The 21,375-nt window shown below is 46.0% G+C and overlaps 1 protein-coding gene across 5 annotated transcripts in view; it reads left to right on the top strand.

Moving 5' to 3' along the window:
* MAP4 (microtubule associated protein 4) overlaps positions 1 to 21,375 on the top strand; it is a 113,464-nt gene that overhangs the window by 85,964 nt on the left and 6,125 nt on the right. For 2 of the 5 annotated variants that reach the window (XM_061196680.1, XM_061196684.1), the window contains 8 exons: positions 8,216 to 8,322; positions 9,122 to 9,337; positions 12,734 to 12,935; positions 13,509 to 13,568; positions 13,689 to 13,981; positions 15,437 to 15,550; positions 17,350 to 17,442; positions 21,263 to 21,344. In XM_061196680.1, the coding sequence (XP_061052663.1) occupies positions 8,216 to 8,322; positions 9,122 to 9,337; positions 12,734 to 12,935; positions 13,509 to 13,568; positions 13,689 to 13,981; positions 15,437 to 15,550; positions 17,350 to 17,442; positions 21,263 to 21,344 (1,167 nt within the window). Of the gene's footprint in view, positions 1 to 8,215; positions 8,323 to 9,121; positions 9,338 to 12,730; positions 12,936 to 13,508; positions 13,569 to 13,688; positions 13,982 to 15,436; positions 15,551 to 17,349; positions 17,443 to 21,262; positions 21,345 to 21,375 lie in introns of all 5 variants that reach the window. The other 3 variants (XM_061196685.1, XM_061196683.1, XM_061196682.1) reach the window with 2 other exon arrangements.

Below are 21,375 nucleotides of genomic sequence, written 5' to 3'. Positions count from 1 at the left end.
CCATTTTGAGCTGCCCACTTCATCTGGGGCTCCTCTGGAGAAGGATGTGGGTTGAGCAAATATGCCAAAGCCATCTGTACATCTGTGGCCAGAAATAATGGGATAACAAATCTAGAAAGTTGTTTGGAACCCAAGCTTAGTTGTTCCCTGAGTTGTTTAAACCTTACTCCCATGTTCAAAAAACTGTCCTGACTGCCTATGACAATAAATAAAGTGGCCCAAATTTGGCTTTGAGAAGATTCACCTGTTCTCAGTAGAAAAGATAAACTGGAAGACAGAGGATTGAAGGCAAAAAATCCCATGATGACAATTGGATTCATTTAGTAGTAAAAGGTGAACTACTGAGGACGTGATAGGGGAAGTATACCAGAGGCGAAATCAACTGGACTTGAAAACTGGGTGTGGAAGGTGAGAGAGAGAGAGAGAGAGAAAGAGAGAGAGAGAGAGGGAGAGAGAGGAGTTGAAAATTATGCTGTGATTTTGAGCCTGGGTTTTCCAGCAAGTAGTAGTACAAATAATGGAAAGATGCAACAGAAGGGAGCAGTTTTGTAGAGCAGTTTTGTGTTCTTTTTGAACATTCTTCTGTGGAACTGTAGGGACATTTGGGTGGGGGTCTCTAGCAGCTGGCTGGTATATACCCCGGAAGCAAAGGAGGAGGGTCATGGTGAGAAGCACCATCTGGGAGGAAGACTGTGGTTTCTGCTTATGCGGCGGTCAGGCGTTTTTCACTGGGTGACACTTAACTTGTGCAGGTTGAGATGTTGCATGTTTATATCATAAGCAGTGAGACTTCATGAAGTGTTCATGTTGTTTGCTGAAAAATCCTGTGCTTATTGAAAAATGTTCATGGTGGTCTGAGCCCAGTGGCCAGTGGCAACAAGTCAGACATTTGGTGAGATATTCTTTCAGCTTGCTCTAGAACAGAGGTGTTACCAATACCTTGCATGGTGGGGGTGGTTTTCTTTCTTCATATTTTTAAAACTAAAAAAATTCTGTTTTCAACTAGAAATGCATATGGTTTCAAGCATCAAAAAGTACAAAATGCTATACATTAGAAAATCTCCTTCCAAGAGAAGGTGACGTTGATTCACTTTTTCCTGTTCCTCTCTTCTAAATACAGCTAAATACTCTGGAAAGAATGTGCCAGATAATCAGAAAAAGAATGTGAAAGGTAGAAGAGAGAGGGCAGGCTGGGTAGGGCTCAGGACTTGAGGAAGGACAGTGCAGTGAGTTCCCTGGCTTTTCTTTTTAATCTCCCATGTGTCCTGGTCTGGGCACTGGAGAGTGTCTACAACCTGGAATCACCAACAAGCATAGATAAAAGAAGAAGAAAAGGCAAAAAGAAAGAAAGAAATATCTGTTCTCTTTTGACCAAAGACCAGGAACAGGGAAGCCCTATTTCCATCCCCATATCCAGCAGTGGTGGTGGACTCAATCCTCTTGCAGGTGCAGTGTCAGCAGAGGTCATCAGGGCCTACCTGTTGTGCACTTCACACCTGGCAGCAGTTGCAGGCCTGATCCACCCACAGTGGCAGGGAAGCTCATCCCCTGTCCCCACTAGGTGACAGCACCAGCAGCACCAGCCTTCTGCCCAGTAGCAGAAGGAAAGGTAGGTAGGTTTCCTGCTACACTCTTTCCTCCATCATCAGGCCAGTTAGGTGCTTCCTGCTCCCAGTGGCATCAAAACAGGAAGTCCACCAGCATCAGGCAGCCAGAAAACAGACCAGGAGAAAGTCTGCATTCCGTGGGTCCAGCATCACTCATCCCCCACCCAGTGAAACCATCTGTCCCAGGGAAGTGCCTTGAGCCCTTGCAGGTAATACCAGCAGGGATTGAGTGACAGCCTCATGGAACCAGAAAAACACAGCAGGCCTGTATTACATTACAAGGGCCCTGGGAACTAAATTGTTATTGAAACTACCTGCACACTAAATTTAAACAGTGATTACCTGCTAATATACAAAAAGGATTTTAAAATCCCTTTTTAAAATCCATCATAAAACTGTTTCAAGAAGAAGTTATGAATTCTCTTGAAACAAATGGAACTAGAAAATCTCAGCAAAGAAATAGAAGTTATGGGCTTCCCTGGTGGCGCAGTGGTTAAGAATCTGCCTGCCAATGCAGGGGACATGGGTTCGAGCCCTGGTCCTGGAAGATCCCACATGCCGTGGAGCAACTAAGCCCGTGCACCACAACTACTGAGCCTGCGCTCTAGAGTCTGTGAGCCACAACTATTGAGCCTGCCTGCTGCAACTACTGAAGCCCGTGCACCCTAGAGCCCATGCTCCACAACAAGAGAAGCCACCACAATGAGAAGCCCGTGCACTGCAACGAAGACCCAACGCAGCACACACACACACACACACACACACACAAAATACAATGAACAAAAACTGGTAGAGCTGAAAGGAGAAATAGACAAATCCACAGTTGTAGTTGGGGACTTCTACATCCCACTCTAAGCAATTGATAGAACTACTGGACAGAATATTAGTAAAGGTAAAGAAGAATTTAACAGTAACATCAAACAACAGCATCCAATTGACATTTATAGAAATTCCACCTAACAACAGCAGAATATTCTTTTTTTTTATTGGAGTATAATTGCTTTACAATGTTGTGTTAGTTTCTGCTGTACAACAAAGTGAATCAGCTATATGTATACATATATCCCCTCCCTTTTGGACCTCCCTCCCAACCACCCCCCCCCGCCCCACCCTTCCTACTCATCCAGGTCATCATAGAGCACCGAGCTGAGCTCCCTGTGCTATACAGCAGGTTCCCACTAGCTATTTATTTTACACATGGTAGTGTATATATGTCCATCCTAATCTCCCAGTTCATCCCACCCTCCTGTTCTCTATTCCTGCCCGGCAAATACGTTCATCTGTACCATTTTTCTAGATACCACATATATGCGGTAATACACAATAATTGTTTTTCTCTTTCTGACTTACTTCACTCTGTATGACCGACTCTAGGTCCATCCACATCTCTACAGATGACCGAATTTCATTCCTTTTTATGGCTGAGTAATATTCCAGCCATATATGGATGTGGTATATATGTACCACAGTGTGTGATGTATGTACCACATCTTCTTTATCCATTCATCTGTCAATGGACATTTAGGATGCTTCCATGTCCTGGCTGTTGTGAATAGAGCTGCAGTGAACATTTGGGTACATGTGTCTTTTTTTTTTTTTTTGGCTGCATTGGATCTTCGTTGCTGCGCGCAGGCTTTTCTCTAGTTGTGGCGAGCAGGGGCTACTCTTCGTTGCGGTGTGCGGGCTTCTCACTGAGGTGGCTTATCTTGTTGCAGAGCACCGACTCTAGGTGCGTGGGCTTCAGTAGTTGTTGCATGCAGGCTCAGTAGTTGTGGCTCGCGGGCTCTAGAGCACAGGCTCAGTAGTTGTGGCGCACGGGCTTAGTTGCTCCGTGACATGTGGGATCTTCCCGGACCAGGGCTCGAACCCATGTCCCCTGCATTGGCAGGCGGATTCTTAGCCACTGCGCCACTAGGGAAGCCCCATGTGTCTTTTTGAATTATGGTTTTTTCAGAGTATATGCCCCGTAGTGGGCTTGCTGGGTCATATGGTAATTCTATTTTTAGTTTTTTAATGAACGTCCATACTTTTCTCCATAGTGGCTGTATCAATTTACATTCCTACCAACAGTGCAAGAGGGTTCCCTCTTCTCCACACCCTCTCCGGCATTTATTGTTTGTAGATTCTTTTCAAGTGCCCGTGGAACATGCATCAAGATGGATCCTGGGTCATAAAACAAACTTCAATACATTTAAACGATTGAAATCATGCAGAATATATTGTCTGACCATAATGGAACAAATGAGAAACCAATAATAGAAAGACCACAGGAAAATCTTCAATCACTTGGAAATTAAACAGTATACTTCTAAATAATCCATAGGTCAGAGAGGAAGTTTTCAGAGGACATTTTAAAAATACAATGAATGAATGAAAATGAACATATCAGGAGTTCCCTGGCGGTACAGTGGTTAGGACTCGGCGATTTCACTGCCAGGGCCGGGGTTCCATCCCTGGTTGGGGGATGATCCTACAAGCCTTGTGGCGCAGCCAAAGAAAAAGAAAAAGGAACATGTCAAAATTTGTCGAATGCAGCTATAGCAGTACTGAGAGGGGAATTTGTGGCACTAAGTGCTTACATTAGAAAAGAGAAAAGGTCTCAAATCAATACTCTGAAACTAAAAAAAGAACGAAATAAATCCAAAACAGGCAGAGATCAGTGAAATTATAAACAATAAAACAGAAAAGAAAATTTATTAAACCAAAAGCTGGTTCTTAAAACCAACACAACTGATAAACTTTTAACAAAACTGACAAAGGTGAAAAAGAGACACAGCCAACCAATAACAGGAACAGGGGATATGACTACAGACATTAAAAGTATAATAGGGGAATACTAGGAGCACCTTTACCCTCACAAATTCAATAACGTCGAAGAAATGTACCAATTCCTTAAACCCCACAAATTACCATAACTCAGCCACGATGAAATAGGTAACCTGAAGAGCCATTAATGAAACTGAAATTTTTTATTTTATTGAAGTATAGTTGATTTACAATGTTGTTTTAATTTCTGCTGTACAGCAAAGTGATTCCATTATACATATATACATATATTCTTTTTTTAATATTCTTTTCCATTATGGTGTATCATAGGATATTGAATATAGTTCCCTGTGCGATACAGTAGGGCCTTGTTTATTCATCCCAAATATATGAGTTTGCATCTGCTAATCCCAAATTCCCAATCCTTCCCTCCCCTTTGGCCATCACAGGTCTGTTCTCTGTGTTTGTGAGTCTGTTTATATTTTGTAGATATGTTCATTTGGGTCAATTTTAGATTTCACATATAAGTGATATCATGATATTTGTCGTTCTCTTTCTGACTGACTTCACTTAGTATGATCATCTCTAGGTCCATCCACGTTGCTGCAAATGGCATTATTTCATTCTTTTTTATGGCTGAGTAATATTCTGTTGTATATATACACACCACATCTTCTTTATCCGTTCATCTGTTGATGGACATATAGGTTGTTTCCATGTCTTGGCTATTGTAAATAGTGCTGCTATGAACATAGGGGTGCATATATCTTTTCAAATTATAGTTTTGTCTCGGTATATGCCCAGGAAATTGAATTTTTAATTAAAAAGCTTCTGATGGTTTCAGTGGAGAATTTTACCATACATTTAAAGAATAATTAACACAAATTTTACACATTCTTTGCCAGAAAATATAAGAGGAAGGAACACTTCCTAACTCATTATATGATGTCTGTATTATCCTGCTAACCAAAATCAGGCAAAGACAGTACCAAACAAGCTACAGACTGATATCTCCCATGAACTTAGATGCAAAAATTTTTAACAAAGTACTAACAAATCACACCCAGCAGTATATTAAGACGATTATACACAACAGCCAAGTGGAATTTATTCCGGGTATGCAAGGCTGGTTCAATAATCAAAAACCAATCACTGTAATCCATATCAAAAGTCTAAAGAAGAAAAATCATAAACACGTAAAATTCATTCAACAAAATCCAACACCCATTTATGATAAACTCTCGTCAAAGAATAGAGAGAGAACTTCCTCAACTTGATGAAGAGCATCTACAAAAAACCTACAGCTGACATCATAGTTAATAGTGAAAGACTACATGTTTTCACCCTAAAGTTGGGAACAAGGCAAGGATACTTGCTGTCATCACTCTTATTTAACATAGTACTAGAGGTTCTGGTTAGCACAGTAAAGCAAGAGAAGGAAATAAAAGGCATATAGATTGGAAAGGAAGAAAAAAATCTGGCTGTATTTGTAGATGACATGAATGTTTATGTAGAAAATTCCAAGGAATCTACCCTCACAACCCCTAGAACTAATTAGTGAGTTTATCAGTGTCACAGGATACACTATCAACATGTAAGAAACAATTAATTGCATTTCCATTTAGTAACAATGAAACTATTTTATTCAAAATCCTGTAATAAATATTCGTAGCAGCTTTACTTATAATAGCAAACAGCCAGAAACAACAAAAATGTCCTACAGTAGGTGAACGGTTGACCTGTGGTACAGCCACACCATGGACTTCTCATGTACAACACGGATGCACCTCAGAAGCGTGTTGCTGGGTGAAAGAGGCCAGCTACAAAAAGTAGGACACTGTGTGATTCCACTTATATAATATTCTTGAAATAATATTTTAGAGATGGCAAGCAGATTAATAGCTGCCAGAGATTAAGGGATTGGAAAGGCAGAGGGAGTGGGGTGGCTATAAAAAAAAAAAGGGTAACATGAGGGAGCTCTGTGGTGATGGAACAATTAATGTGTTTTGATTCTTAGTAGTGGTTACATAAAGCTACACATGTGATAAAATGGCATAGAACTGCTTACATACCTGCACACCTGCATGCGCGTGCGCGCGCACACACACACACAAATGAATGCATGTAAAACTGGAAAAGTCTGATAAGCTCTCTGGATTGTACCAATATCAGTTTCCTGGTGTACTTTAGTTATGCAGGGTGTCATTGGGGGAGACTGGGTAAATGGTACACAGAACCTCCCTGTACATTTCTTTGTAACTTCCTCTGAATCTTTACTTCAAAACAAGAAGTTTTAAAATAAAGCCTCCTAACTCTCCCTAGTTTTGTGCCTGGTCCTCCACCCCATCCCAAAATTAAGTCACCATTGTTTTGTTTCATCATCGTTCTTCCAAAGACTTTTAAAAAATGCATGTACGAGTGTATTGTCTTTTCTAGACAATGGTTTCATGTTATACCTACTGTTCTGTGCCTTGCTTTTCTTTTCACAGAGTAGAGATCGTTCCCTATCAGTCATGGTTTAGTTTTTCAAATTCAGAGATAACATTGATACTTCTGCCATATGCTTTAACCAGTTTTCAGTTAACAGACTTCTGGGTTCAGTCCTTTGCTTTTAGAAACAATGTTCTGGTAAAAGACCATACACATTTGCTATTTTGCAGGTATGTGAATATATCTCTAAGATAAATTTCCAGAAATTGTAATTCTGGATTAGAATTTATCTGCACTTGTAATTTTCGGAGATACTGCTAGACTGCCCTGCATCTGATTTGTACCATTTCACACACTTCCCAGCAGTGTCTGTCCTCACATTATCCCCAGCAGCTACTTTGAGATTTTAGGACTTTTTGACAATATGTTAGGTTAGTAATAGTATCTTTTCATATTTTCAAAAGTGATTTATATTTCTTTTTCTGTAAACTGTGTTCATATTCTTTCGGCCATTTTTCCTGTTCATTTTCTTTTCGGCCTTTATAGGAGTTGGTTGATTTGTAGGAGTAGTTTATGTAATAAGCTCTGTGTCTTTGATGTGAGGTTCAGTACTTTTTTCCTGTTTATCATTTGCCTTTTGACTTTTCGTATTGTTTTTTGGGGCACGTGGAAACTTTTTATTTTTCTGTAGTCCAACTTATCTTTTGTGGCTTCTAGATTTTGTGCCAGTTAGAAAGTTGTTCCCCACACCCAGGTTATAAATTTCATGGTATTTTAGTGCTTTCTGGTACAGCCCTACTGAAATCTGGAGTCACCTCCCGGTGGTGCTGCTGGGCGTAGCCTTAGGCTGTAGACTTTATTTCTGGCCCTGGATCTGATTTCATGGGTCTCCTCGGCCTTGTTGGAAATCTGGGTCACTGCTAGAACCAGATCAAGTTCATCTCACATCCTCCATAAAGTGGTGCTTTACAGGGAAAGGAAGGAAGGGGAGGACATTGGATGATCTTCTGGCTCTTATCCCATCTCTCAGCAACCTTTATTCCAAGAGATAAACTCTAGTAGAAGTGGTTTTTGTCCCCTATGTGCTCTGGGAGTTAGTGGTTGGGTGACAGAACCCCTTTGCCGGTCTCCAGGGAAGGGAAACCAAACTTCAAGGGCCATTTCCTTCCACTGATCATTTGTGCAAATCCTAGTTAAGTTGCTTCTCCACAGGGACAGGCTGCTTGAATCTCTGGAGTCTAAAACTGTCCTTTGTCACAGTGAGGGGGACTTGGGAGTCTTGTCTACTTTCAGCAGCATAGCTCTGGATTTTCTCAGAGTGGAGTGCTAGTTAGTGGTGTGTCTCTGCAAAGACTTGCATTTTCTCAATGGGTGTGAAAAACATTTGTTTAGCATAACTTTTCCCCCTTTAGGAATAGCCAAACTAGAAGAAGGACGGCTTACTGGGAGTGTGACCGGAAATGACATCACCGCCCCTCCAAACAAGGAGCTCCCACCAAGCCCAGAGAAGAAAACAAAGGTAGGTGCCAGAATGGTGGGTTGTCTTCTGCTGTAATTTTTTAAAACTATCTTCTGCTTATTATTGCTTGAATCATGCAAATGAAATTTCTTTTTTCTGAGCTATTATGAGTCCTTCCTCAAGTTTGGACATGCTTAGAAAATATTTTATATTCCCATTTTACCGTGGTGGCCTAACTCAGTCCTTTAAATCTTTGCTTTTGACCGTATTATCTTGAATATCTGTTCTGTAGATGTTGTTTCTGTTTCCCTTAACAACAATAATAAAGGGAATTACAGAATTATTCAGAAATCCATTCTGAAGTCTCTGTTAATGAAAAAGGAGCACAGATTTTTAAGGTGGATCATAGCTCCAGACATTTATTGGTACTTATTGCAAAGTACAAATGCCACATTTTAGTGTGGGCTTAAAACAGGACGTTGATATTGCCTCATAGAGGTGCAGATAATAAATAGCCTAATCACCTGCTGGTGACTTTCTTCACAGAATTATTGCAGGCTTCAAAAGTTAGTTAATTGTTTAAAGTTATTACTTAATTTAAATCTTCAGGTGCCAAACTGCTGGAATTTGTGACACTGTCATTAAGAAACAATTCCCAGTTTTCTTTATCTGCATCCTGGTGTCTTTCCACTATTTACTGAGCTCAGAAGAAAGGAGTGCAAATTTTCAGTTGCATCTATCCTCATTGCTTATAATTTTACTTTGAATTGTGCAATTTATACTTTTTTTTAAATTTGTTTTTATTCTGTCTGTGTGTTTGATGTTGGCCTTTAAAAAAAAACAACAAATCAACTTAAAGCCTTTGGCCACCACTCAACCTGCAAAGACTTCAACATCGAAAGCCAAAACACAGCCCACTTCTCTCCCTAAGCAGCCAGCTCCCACCACCTTTGGTGGGTCGAATAAAAAACCCATGAGCCTTGCTTCAGGCTCAGCACCGGCTGCCCCACCCAAACGCCCAGCTGCTGCCACTGCCAGGCCTTCCACCTTACCTTCAAAAGACGGGAAGCCCAAGGTAAGTAGTCACCTGAGCACCGTGCCAGGGAAAAGTTCTCCCCTCCGGGCGTCAGGTAGTCAGGCTCTGTTGCTTCCAGATATGGAAGCAGGCTGGTGGACTAGGGGAAAGGAAAGGGCAAAGGGGGAAGGGTAACTCAGATCATTTTGGGAGCTCTTGATGCAGCCATGAAATTCGATGGCCTGTTTTCCTTTGTGCCTTTTCTGCCCTGGCTGGAGGCACTCTTGCCTCTGCTCTGGCTCCTCCTTTCTCCCAGCTCCTCCTCACTCTTCGTCTATTTACATACTGGTTAACCACTTTCCCCACTCCACATGCCAATCATATACTCATTTTTGGTGTAATTCCGCCGTCAAATTCCCAGTCAAATTCAATTCTTTGTCTTTCTTCTTAATCATTCTGCAGAAGTGAATTTCCTCCATTAGTTGATTAGTGATTAGCTCTTCCAGCTTATCTTCCAGCAGATTCCAGCATCAGGTGGTAACTTACTTTGCTTTTGGCATTAGGCTACCTCTCACCGGGCTCCTTCTGCAGTTTTTCAGTTTTCCGGGTCACCCACACATTATTGCTTAGAAACTGGTCAGTTTGGAACAGCAGTAGCTTCACAGGATTGTTCTTGGAGGAGAGGGTGGGTAGAATCTGTGACTGCCTTTTCTAACATCTTGTTTTCTTTGAGGAGGGCCTTTAGGTCAGCCTGATATTACTCTTTAAAATCATGATGAGGAATAGTTTACCATGTTAAAATGTCAGTGTTTTCATTTAATCTTGTAAAGAAAACTGGTGGAACCTAGGAATTGTAGGCTAGGTTGAAACCCTGGCCAAGAAACTGAGAAATCCTAGTATAGACTAGGAATTATAAAATCTCATGAAGCTTTCTGATCCTTGTTTACCCAGTTGACACTGCTTTTCTTGATGTTTAGAAAACAATTTATTTGAATAAGAGGGCGGAGGGAAGGTGGCTGGAGCCGTGGCAGCAGCTCCTCCCTGACACTTTCTTAGCAGCAAATCCTGGGGGAGACAGAGGAGGCCATGGGAAGGAGGGGGTGCTGTCTAGTGAAGTTCACTCTGTAATAATAACAAAAATGAAGCATACTGTAGTGGTTTCTTTATAGACATTAACTCTTTTAATTCTCTCTCTCAACAACCCATAATGTGGATCTTAGTATCCTCATTTCAGAGCTCAGTTAAATAACCTTTCTGTAGTCCAGTGCTAATAAGCGGCAGAGCCCGTATTTGAACTTGGGTCTAACTCCAACGCTGGTGCGCAGGGCCTCTATCAACACTCTTGTTTCCTGTCTTTTTGCCATGCAGCTTTTAGACAGCATTTTGAGATACTGCTGACCTGAAGAGGTGATGTGCCTCATAATGATTACCGTTGTTTATCTTTTAGATAAGAAACAGATGGAAACATTTTGAGAGATGGATAAAAACTAAAGCCTAATGAAATTTGTTTTTTTCCTTATTTGGTAGAAAGATTTATAGGAGCAAACAAAGGGGAAAAAACTATTCAGAAAAAACAAGATCCGTGATTCTGGCAGAGGAGAAAATATAATTGAGAAAACAGGAGAGTGACTCCAACTCTGAGAGCAGGCTGGTTCTGCAGCCTGCTGAGGCCAAAAGCCTGACGTCTAAAGAACATCACATCCTTTAGAGATTTCTATCTCAAGCAACTTTTTTCTAACTTATTTTATTATTATTACTCTTACTAGCAAAATATAAGACCCCACCCAATTATTCTGACTCACAGTATTGAAAATTTGAGGGAGACCCCAGAGAGCATCTGGTTTAGTCTTTACATTTTAGAGCAAACAGAGCAGGAGTCCCTCTGCACAGATGCCCATGTCATGCTCGAGACAGAGCTGGTAGCTGGACCTTCCCCTGATTCCAACCTTAGGGTTCTTTACACCATGCTTGGGGCCCTTCATTTGTAGGAATGGTCATTACCCTGCATTTGCAGGGTTAGATTTTATTGAAATGGCTGCCACCCCTTAATTTCTGAGATCATCATTAGCTGATTTTCCATTTAAGCAATATCCTGCTTGTCTCCACCAACATACTACCCTCTGTGTGGCCATTTCTCTTGGAGTACAAGAGCTGGATCCCCTTTGTCTGTGGTTTGGCTTACTCTCTTGAGTAACATGGTATATTTGCTTATCAAAACAGTCTGTTCATTGCCTATTCCTGTAGAAACCAGGCTGTATTGATTCCTTCCCTTCCTTGATGGTGACTGCATGCCCAGCCTCCATGGAAGAGGAGCTAGAGTGACCCAGATGGCCTGTGTCTGCACTTGAGAGGCTTTTCCCTTTTGCTTTCAGTCAGAGCTGTGGCATCAGCCTGCTCATTCCCTCTGTTGGTCAGGCCTGCACCCTCCACTGCCCCTTCTCGTTGTCCCTGTGCTCTTACAGAATCCTCATCCTCCCGTCCCTAACGTCACTTATTATCAAAGCTGGTCCGTAGCGATCCTTTGTTCCAGCCTCCTTTGTCCAGATGAGGAAATAAAGCCCAGAGAGGCTCAGTGATTTGCCCAAGATCACACTGTGAGTTGGGGGCCTGCCTGGGGCTGGAGCTTAGACCTGACTGATTTGGCCAATGCAGTTTCCAGCTGCAGCTCCATCCTGTTCAGAATTCACTGGGTGCATCTTAGCCAAAAGAATGGCTGAATTTGGGCTTCCCTGGTGGTGCAGTGGTTGAGAATCCGCCTGCCAATGCAGGGGACACGGGTTCGAGCCCTGGTCTGGGAAGATCCCACATGCCGCGGAGAAACTGGGCCCGTGAGCCACAACCACTGAGCCTGCGCGTCTGGAGCCTGTGCTCCGCAACAAGAGAGGCCGCGGCAGTGAGAGGCCCGCGCACCGCGATGAAGAGTGGCCCCCGCTCTCCGCAACTGGAGAAAGCCCTCGCACAGAAACGAAGACCCAACACAGCCATAAATAAAAAATAATAATAATAATAATAATAATTAAAGCACTCTCTCCTCAAAAAAAAAAAGAATGGCTGAATTTGAACATTTTAAATTTTTTGTTTTGTTTATGTATTTGTTTGATCTCTGGTCAAATATTAATACCTTAAATACATAAGTATTTAATGCAGTGGATCCTGAGGCAGACGTAGTTTGTGGTGTGGTATATTTTCAGGGCTGTTCATTCTCACTGGTTCAGGTTGGATTGAGGTGGTTTGACTCCCTGTTTCCTGATCCCCGATCACACGGCACCCTACATGGCCATTTCCCATGTTGTGTGGAGGACTTTGATCGTATAGCCACATATATTTCCTATCAGTGGCTGCCAAACCCACAGTACCCCTGCTTTCTGGCATAAGTGTATATGGAACCATCCTTTGGCATGAATTCCTCGGCCTATTGCTGACCTGCAGCTCTTATTCCCACTTTCCTATTAGCAGCCTGTTGCAGAGGCAAAGATTCCTGAGAAGCGGGCCTCACCATCCAAGCCAGCCTCGCCATCCAAGCTGGGCTCTGCCCTGGCCGGTAGGCCTGGCTCCAAGAGCACCCAGACTGTTCCAAAAGCCACAGCAGCTGCCACTCTTGCCTCAGCTGGGCCAAGCAGTAGGAGCCCCTCTACACCCCTGCCCAAGAGGCCCACTGGTGAGTACTACGCTTCCCTCCCATGGGAACCAGTGGGGAGGAGGGTGGGGCCTTGGCTTTTTGCCCCAGCCATAGTGCCAGCCGGCATCACAGACAGCTGTGCAGACCTGCTTGTGCACCAGCCCTTAATGAGGTCCATTGAAAAGTGGTAGCCTTGATCCCCATGTGAGGTTAGTAGATATGTGCATCCAGAAAAATCCTGAGTGAAGGGGATTCTCATGAATTCCAAGGTAGAATTTACTATTCCTTTCTTAGTAACTCCACAGCACCCAGCACGTTGTGTTCATGGACTTTCATGATAAGAAATAGGCCATTCAAAGAAAGGCCACGTAGAAGGAAGGCATTGTCAAGACTGTAGGAAAGAGTAAGACACAGTGCTTGGCCTTGGACGCTCCATCAGGGCGTGGTCTTTACTTGGCTGTCTGATTTACTAGTTTGTTCTCAGATACTAGCACAGCCCCTGGCTCAAACAGGTTAGTAATTGTTGAATGAATGCATGAATCTCAGTTTTGGATGAGCCATTCAGTAGGTTATTTTGTTAAACGTGATGTTAAAAAGTATACGTTTGTGCAGCGGTCAAGACTGAGGGGAAACCTGCAGACATCAAGAAGATGGCTACGAAGTCTGCACTAGGTAAGACCCCATCCCCCGCTTCGTGGATCCCAGATTTAAACCCCCACCTCTTCCATGGCTTTAAGGCTCCCTTTGCTTTCTCCCCTGCACACCTGTTATCTCTCACTCCCACCTTTGCAGCTGACGTGAGTCGCCCAAAGAGCACCTCCACCAGTTCCGTGAAGAAAAGCGCCGCCGTCCCTGGGGCGGCACCCCCAGCAGGGGTGACTCCCAGCCGCGTGAAGCCCACAGCCACGCCTCCCCGGCCCTCTGGGACTCCTTCCGTGGACAAGAAGCCCACGTCAGCCAAGCCCAGCTCCTCTGCCCCAAGGCTGGGCCGCGTGGCTACCAATGCTTCTGCCCCTGATCTGAAGAATGTCCGTTCCAAGGTTGGCTCCACGGAAAACATCAAGCATCAGCCTGGAGGAGGCCGGGTGAGTCCAGGGAGCTTGGGGTCCTCGGCATGCTGGCCCCTGCTTCTTCCCCTGCCACATCTAAGCACCGTTCCCAGGCATGTCCTTGCATCGGCCCAAGGGGCCCACCATGCAGGGAGCAGTCAGGACGTTGGATTCAGCGTCAGGGAATTTCATCCTGGGCTCCGCCTCCCAGCAGCAGCAAGCAGGTGGCTCTGAGCTTTCTCTTTTCCTCTCCTGTTCTGCATTTTGGGGTTTAGGCTTACATTTTTGGAGGCAAAAGGGTTCTGCTTTACAAATCAAACAGAGGAGGCCTCTGAGCCTTGAACAGGTGGAGAGACACGGGGTGGGAACCTGGTTGGTTCTGTTTCTTACCCCTGCACTGTGAACAGCAGGATAGGCAGGAGATGGACCGCCTCTTTGTTCCCAAAGCTGTGTCTTGGGTGGAGAGTCTGTCTGAACGAGGACTAGTGTCCTCTTGTGGCCAGGGTGACTTGCTGCGAGCCCCTGGCTTTCCTAAACAAAGGACCATGATAGAGTGTTGAGATGGAGAAGCATGGCTGGCCACAGCGCTTCACTTTAAGGACTTTCTGGGTGCATCCACCCCAGAATTATTTGTTAACTATTAGCAACCACGGGGATTTTATGTGTGAAAAGGTGGTGGCAAAAGTCCAAGTTCAAAGTCCCAGGAGCAGCAACCTTCTCACCTCCTGCCTCATTCTCTAGCACTTAAACCACCACCACCGACGTGCGCCTCCCCCCCGCCCACCCGCCACTCAGGATAGGATACTTAAGTTGCTTCAATCCAGAGCTGCTAAAAAATTGAAGAGGGTCCAAAATGAAGCAGAATCCTGGTGCTGATGGAAAACTGGGATAAGGGCCCAAGAGTTGCTTTTGACAAGAGATTATGGCTCTAACATACCCAGCCAGGCATCTGGGGCTGTGGTGCTGATGGCCTGCCCGTCCCCACCCCCGCCCATGCTCTTCTTATGTTTTCATGGTGCAAAAGTTGCAGGAGGTCTTGGTGGAGAGTTGAGTAACTCAGTCTGGTGATGAAAGTATTTTCTGTTCCAACGTACCTGAGGGTGTGACACTTCCCATCATCAGTAGTGGCTCCCTGTGACCATGGCAGCTTGCTTGGGGCATATCAGAACATGGGGCATGGGGGTGGGACATTGTGATTTGAAAACCCCAGTACACACTCAGAAGATAATCGCTCATTTAGCCTCCTTCTTGCCTCTTCTCCACGAATGGTGTCTTGATCTCTTCCTCGTGTCTCAAGTCTGGTCTGTAGCCCCTCTCCCTCCAGCTTGGTCTGCCCTGGCAAATCGGTGGTTTTTTTCTAGGAGCAAGGGTGACCTGCTTCTGCATGGTGGCCTGGCCTGGATGCGAGTCCCCTTCAGCCTTCTTCCCTTCTTAGTATCTGGGCTCTTGTCCTCTTGGTTTGAAATTTGCCCTCCCTTTATCTCCATCCAGGCCAAAGTAGAGAAAAAAACAGAGGCAGCTGCTCCAGCTCGAAAGCCTGAACCTAACGCAGTCACTAAAGCAGCCGGCCCAATTGGCAGTGCACAGAAACCGCCTGCTGGGAAAGTGAGTTTTATTTAGACTTTTACCTCTTGAAGGTAAAAGATGGTCAACTGTTTCTTCCAGCCTCAGTCACTTTCCCTTCTACTGCACTTTTTTCCTGTCCTTAACTAGTTTCTACTTCTCCCCGTGTTCCTTCCTCTGTGTTTGATGACTCAGGCATCAGAAAATATTCTCTATTAACCTGAAAGTTAACAGAGGTAGGAGCCCACTAGCCCTTTAGGGAATATTTATTTAGCTGGATAAAATGGATCCAAACACTTTGTCACTTCCTTCACTCTGACCTTGATCTGAAACACACCCATTATGTACACAAACACACACAGAGTACCCAGCTTCTTCCTCAGTAAGACATGGCACTGGTAACCTTCCAGCAATAGGAACCCTGGAGCCCCTGTGCTTCAAGTTCAGCTGAAGGCCCCTCTCAACACCTCTGGGTGTGGAGATAGCTTCATTTGTCCTGGTTCTCCAAGGACCTCTGTACTGAAAGTTAGGATGCTGATTCCCAGAGAAAACCTACTCAGCATAGGGATTGCACTGTCACCTGGATGCAGCGGGGAAATGCTAGGTTCTTTCCCCTTGTCTCCACACCCTGGAGCCAGGGCCCTCCTCTTGCCCTGGGAACCTTCTGCCCTTATCTGTGGCAGGTAGGTGGCCAGGGCAAGGACTTTGTATGGTTGGCAGGTGGGGAAGGCTGTGCCATGGTTCCTGGGAGCTTCTAGAGGTCCTGTAGGTCTCTGGTTCATTAGGAAAGTGGTTTGCTCACCAGTTACTCATCATTGATGTTGTAAAGAAGGCAAGAAACAGTTGGAGTTTCTCAGGGTAGATTTCTCTACTCTGGGGAGAACTCTTCAGTTTGGGGGCTACATCATTTGTGAGGTGCTCTAAGAAAAGGAAGGAAGGACGCTGGCAACTATTCCTTCTTGAGAAGGCTCAAAAAGAATTCTTTGTCCCAGATCTTGGATCCTGAGCCTTTGTGTTGCTCCGTTCCAGGGGGAGCCGTTTATATACAACACACCGTGCAGGTGCCCCCCCAGATTGCGCCTCACTGCAGCCCTGCCCAGAGCCTAGTCTCTTTACACATGAAACAGGACACAGGATTGGACATCTGGAGGATGGTGGAAGGGGTGTTACCCTGGAATCAAAAAGAAGACTAGACTTAAACCTCAATTGCACTGTGCTTTCTTGAGTCCTGAGACAAGTGGGCTCTGCGTGGAAGTGTGGCTTCGGCCTGTGCCCCTGGTACCCAGGGTTCTGCATAGCAGGTCCAGCGGCCTCTGGTCCCTTCCTTCCCATCAGCGTCAGATCTGGGCCGTGAGCCAGCGGCGCCGGGCTTCTCCACGCAGCCTTTGCTTCCTAGAGCAGGTCTGGCTGCAGCGATTCCAGGCCCCAGATTTAAGGGAAGTGCCGTCCTTGGGTGAGGATGTGTCCGGATGAGCAGGACCCTTGCAGAGAGGAGCGTCGGGGAGAGAGCAGGCGGGGGTGGGCCGTGGCCGAGTGGGCATTGGGGCCACTGCTGTCTGCACCCTGTGAACTGCAGCCGGCCCCCAGGAGCAGTGAGGATGACCATGTAGCGCTCTGGCGACATCTTCTGTCCTTGTGTTGTTTGTTCGTGTTTTCACTCCCTTTCCTGCTCCTTCCAGTTCCTTGGCCTGTGCTTTTCCACAGCCGTTCTGCTGAAGGTGGGGTTTTAACAGCACTCCCTGCCGCTCATCGTGGTCACGTGTGGACTCACTGCCTGCCCCGTGTCGGTTCTAACCAGCCCTCTCCCTTTGTGTTGTTTTTTCTGTTCTCTAACACTCCAGGTCCAGATAGTCTCCAAAAAAGTGAGCTACAGCCATATTCAGTCCAAGTGTGGTTCCAAGGACAATATTAAGCATGTCCCTGGAGGTGGTAATGTAAGTATGCGCTCGGGGCCGCTGGCGTCTGAGGCCCCCTGGAGAGAGGGCCGCCCTGCGCTGGTGGGCGAGCGGAGTCGGGGGGACCCCGATGCTCAAATGTGTTCAGACTGAGTGTTTCTGGTGAGCCCTAAACGACAGCTGGGTGACACCCACTTGGCACCTTTTGCCCCTGTGGGTGGGAGGCCTTAGGGGTTCAGAGACCTGGTCTGAGGGGCACAGTCTGTCTCGAGTCCGCTCTTGGGGATGCAGTGGTCCTGACCTGGAGACAGATGTCCGGACTTCTCCAGAGCCCATCCTCGAGCCCTTGCTGTTGTAGAGCAGGGCGTTTGTGTTCCACGTGCGCCCCCCCTCCTGTGCCCTCGCTTCATCTCTGTGACTCTGCTCTTTCTCCTCTGCCCTCCCTGCTCTCCTTCCCCCACTCTTTCCCTTTTCCAACCCCTTCCTCCTCCTATTTCCTTTTCTTTTTGGCTCTTTCCCTCTCCCATCCAGACATCCTGTTTATCATGCTGCTACTCTGTGCCACCCTTTAGATCTGTGTTGGGGACACAGGTGACTGGAGCTCATAGGGAGGTCCTGGTCTAGGGAGAGACCGGGTAGCTCACCATTGTCATCTGGCATGTGGAGAACACACTTGCATTTTCCACGTCCCTGTGACAGAGCCCTGCCCTCACCGCCTCTCCCCTCGCTTCTCTCCCACCCCAAGAGGGAGAGAGCTGCCCTGTCCTGGTCTCCCTTGGGTTCATTCAGTTCCTTCTCCTCTCTTTCCTGACCTGGATTAAGTCCCGCTCTGCTTACCTTCTTCATTTTTAGGCTCTGTCCCCCTGCCCCCTCGGTGGTCATGTCATCCTGCCCATGGCTTACAGAGGGCCCGACCCTGCAGTTCTGCTATGAGGGTGCAAACATAGAACACCTCTTTCTTCCCCCCGCACAACTCCCCTACTGCACGTCCTTCCTGGTCATCTCCCCACCACTGGCTCTTCCTGGCATGGGCAGAAACTGCATCCTTGGCACTTGGGTGGCCGGTTCTTGGCCAACTTGGAAGTTGGCCAGAGATCAGCCATCCCGGTGTGGGAAGGCAGAGGTGGGTGAAGCTTTTAAAGGCAGTGTCCGGTTAAGGTGAGAAAGATCCAACCCGTGAAGGGCGCAGGTAGGCACCGGCCCTAGCTTTTCCTCTCAGGCTTTGGCCTAGATGCAAACAGAAGGTGAACAGGGATTCTGAGGGAATTGGGTTGCGTGCGTGTGTGTGTGTATGTGTGTGTGACACAGAAATGCATTTATATATGTTGTGTGGTGTATGTCAGAGGTCTGAAAATAAGTCCTCGTTTATCTGTCACCTAGTATGGTCTTCCCACACTGCCTACACATGACTTCAAACAAGATTTTTTTGGTGAGGGAATGTACTTTTTAAAATAGTTTTCATTTTAGGAGGTTTCCTTAAACAGCAGAGCATTAGGAAAATGCCTGTGACAGTGTTTCCAGGTGGAAAGATGAGGGTAAACAGCCTGGACTAAGGCGCTGTCGTGCCTTCCATCAGCCCCTCCATAAAGCCACCATAAATATACCTGCATATGAGAAGGGTGGCTGCCAGCCGTACGCGTCTAACCCCATTCCCCCACAGGGCCGCCCTTCCCCCCAGAGAGAAATTCTGGGGTTACCACAGGGATTAGTGGCTTGGAACAGGATCCTGGTCAGTACTCCCCACATGTCCCCACGTACACATAAACATGCCTCTTGTTGAGAACTGAGAGGCCGTCGGGGGAGAACATAGCAGCTACTTCTGTGGCTGATCCCAGTTTAAATGTTGCAGCAGTTTTAGTTCCATTTCAGCCTTGCAAGGAGGGGTGTGTATGCTAATGGGTTCTGAGACCTGTTGGCAGTGTCACTTCAGTAGCAGTATTGACACCTGCAGTGGCCTGCAGGCCAGGGGCAGATCACGTGAGCACACGGCTGGAGCGAGGTGCGGGAATGCCAGGTTGGTGGTGAACAGGCTGGTGCTGGCTGCCGGGCGTCACTGCGGGTGACTTTGGGGCCAGCACGAGAAACACACGTCCTAGGCCAGAGCAGCAGCACGTGGCTCCCTGAAGCCGAAGCCGTCAGTGGAGGCCAGTGGCTAGGGGAGCGGGTGGGGGGATCTTTTGGAAGCAGATTGTGGCTCCTCTATGTACCAGCCTGGGAAGGCAGAGCCTTGTCTCAGAGGCTTTGTTAACTCAGTGAGATGCAATTAAGCTTTTTAAAACTTTTTTATAGATATATAAATTTATTTATTTATTTATTTATTTTTGGCTGCGTTGGGTCTTCGTTGCTGTGTGCGGGCTTTCTCTAGTTGCGGCGAGCGGGGGCTACTCTGCGTTGTGGTGCGTGGGCTCTAGGCCACGCAGGCTTCAGTAGTTGTGGCACGCGGGCTTCAGTAGTTGTGGCTCGCGGGCTCTAGAGCACAGGCTCAGTAGTTGTGGTGCACGGGCTTACTTGCTCCGCGGCATGTGGGATCTTCCGGCCCAGGGCTTGAACCCGTGTCCCCTGCATTGACAGGCGGATTCTTAACCACTGCGCCACCAGGGAAGTCCCTAAAACTTTTAATTATAGAAATTTTCAAACATATAGAAAAGTAGAAGAAATGGTAACGTGAACTGGATGTACTTTTTTACCCAGCTTCATTTATTATCTTTGTGGCCAGTCTTATCTATAAATGCCCACCCCAGTTATTTTGAAGCCAGTTCTAGTTATATCTTTTATCTGCAAATATTCCAGTATGTAACTTTAAAAGATAAGACCTTTAATATACATATGTATATAATATAAAATCCCATAGCATGTTAAACAGGTTTGCTTAATCAGGAAACAAGTAAGGTCCGTAAGTTGTGATTGGTTGATTCGCATCTTATAATCTTAGGTTTCTCTTACTCTACAAGTTCCCTGTTCATTTTTTCTTTTTTCACGGTAATATTTTTCAAGAGTAAACTGAGTGGTTTGTCCTAGAATTTGGATTCTGCTGAGGATGTCCCCATGGTTTCACTTAACATATTCATTAGTCCCACAGTTTTCTTTAGATTGATTCAGACTCGATTTTTTTCCCCACATTTTTGCAAGACGTTCATAGGCAGTGGTGGTGTTTCTGTCAGGAAACATAATGTCTCACCCTTCTCGTCGTCTCGCTCCTCGTGATGCTGGCGGCTGTTGATGCCCAAAACCATGAGTTCAGTGAAGGTGCACTGTGGTGAGACTCTAATTCTCCTGTCCCTTCTTCATTTATTGGCTGGAATACATCTATACAGCGAAACTTCCCCTCATCAACTATTCTTTTTTGGGGGACTAGGTTCAGCTGCGGCACACCGTCAACAGATGTGTGGGCTCCACAGCCTGGCAAGAGCCCAGCCGTGGCGAGTGACCTCTGTTGACTCCTCACAGGTCAACTCAGGGATGGCGCAAGATGAGCCTGTCACCTTTGCCGAGGCCACGTGGTGGTTTTAGCAGCTGCCAGATCTGTGGCTGGGAAAAGTGCATTTCCCCATGCTCCTGTTTAGGGAGAATTGCAGCCTTGTTGGAAAGATGAGCCAGAGTAGAGGCTGCTGTTTTGATGGTACTAGGTGCGCTATAGATGATGATTGAGCACATGAAGCGATTAGCGTAGAGCTGATGCTGAGGTCCCTTCAAGAGATGGTATGAAGAAGAGATGGAGTGAGGTTAGAGCCAGGGAAGGCTTTGGAGAAGGCGGCCTCTGAGCTCGGGTTTGGAGACTATAAAGAGAGCATGGGTTTGGACCTGGCAATATACACTCTCTCTCTGAGGCAGTCATTTTTGTGTGTGTTTTTCTCCTCAGGTTCAGATTCAGAACAAGAAGGTGGACATCTCTAAGGTCTCCTCCAAGTGTGGGTCCAAGGCTAACATTAAGCACAAGCCTGGTGAGTGGTGCCTCCCTTGTCCCAGGTTTCA

Source organism: Eubalaena glacialis, chromosome 7 (assembly GCF_028564815.1).
Source record: "Eubalaena glacialis isolate mEubGla1 chromosome 7, mEubGla1.1.hap2.+ XY, whole genome shotgun sequence".
NCBI lineage: Eukaryota > Metazoa > Chordata > Mammalia > Artiodactyla > Balaenidae > Eubalaena > Eubalaena glacialis.
Note: the sequence above shows the minus strand (reverse complement) of the source record. Positions and strands in the feature narration are given on the sequence as shown.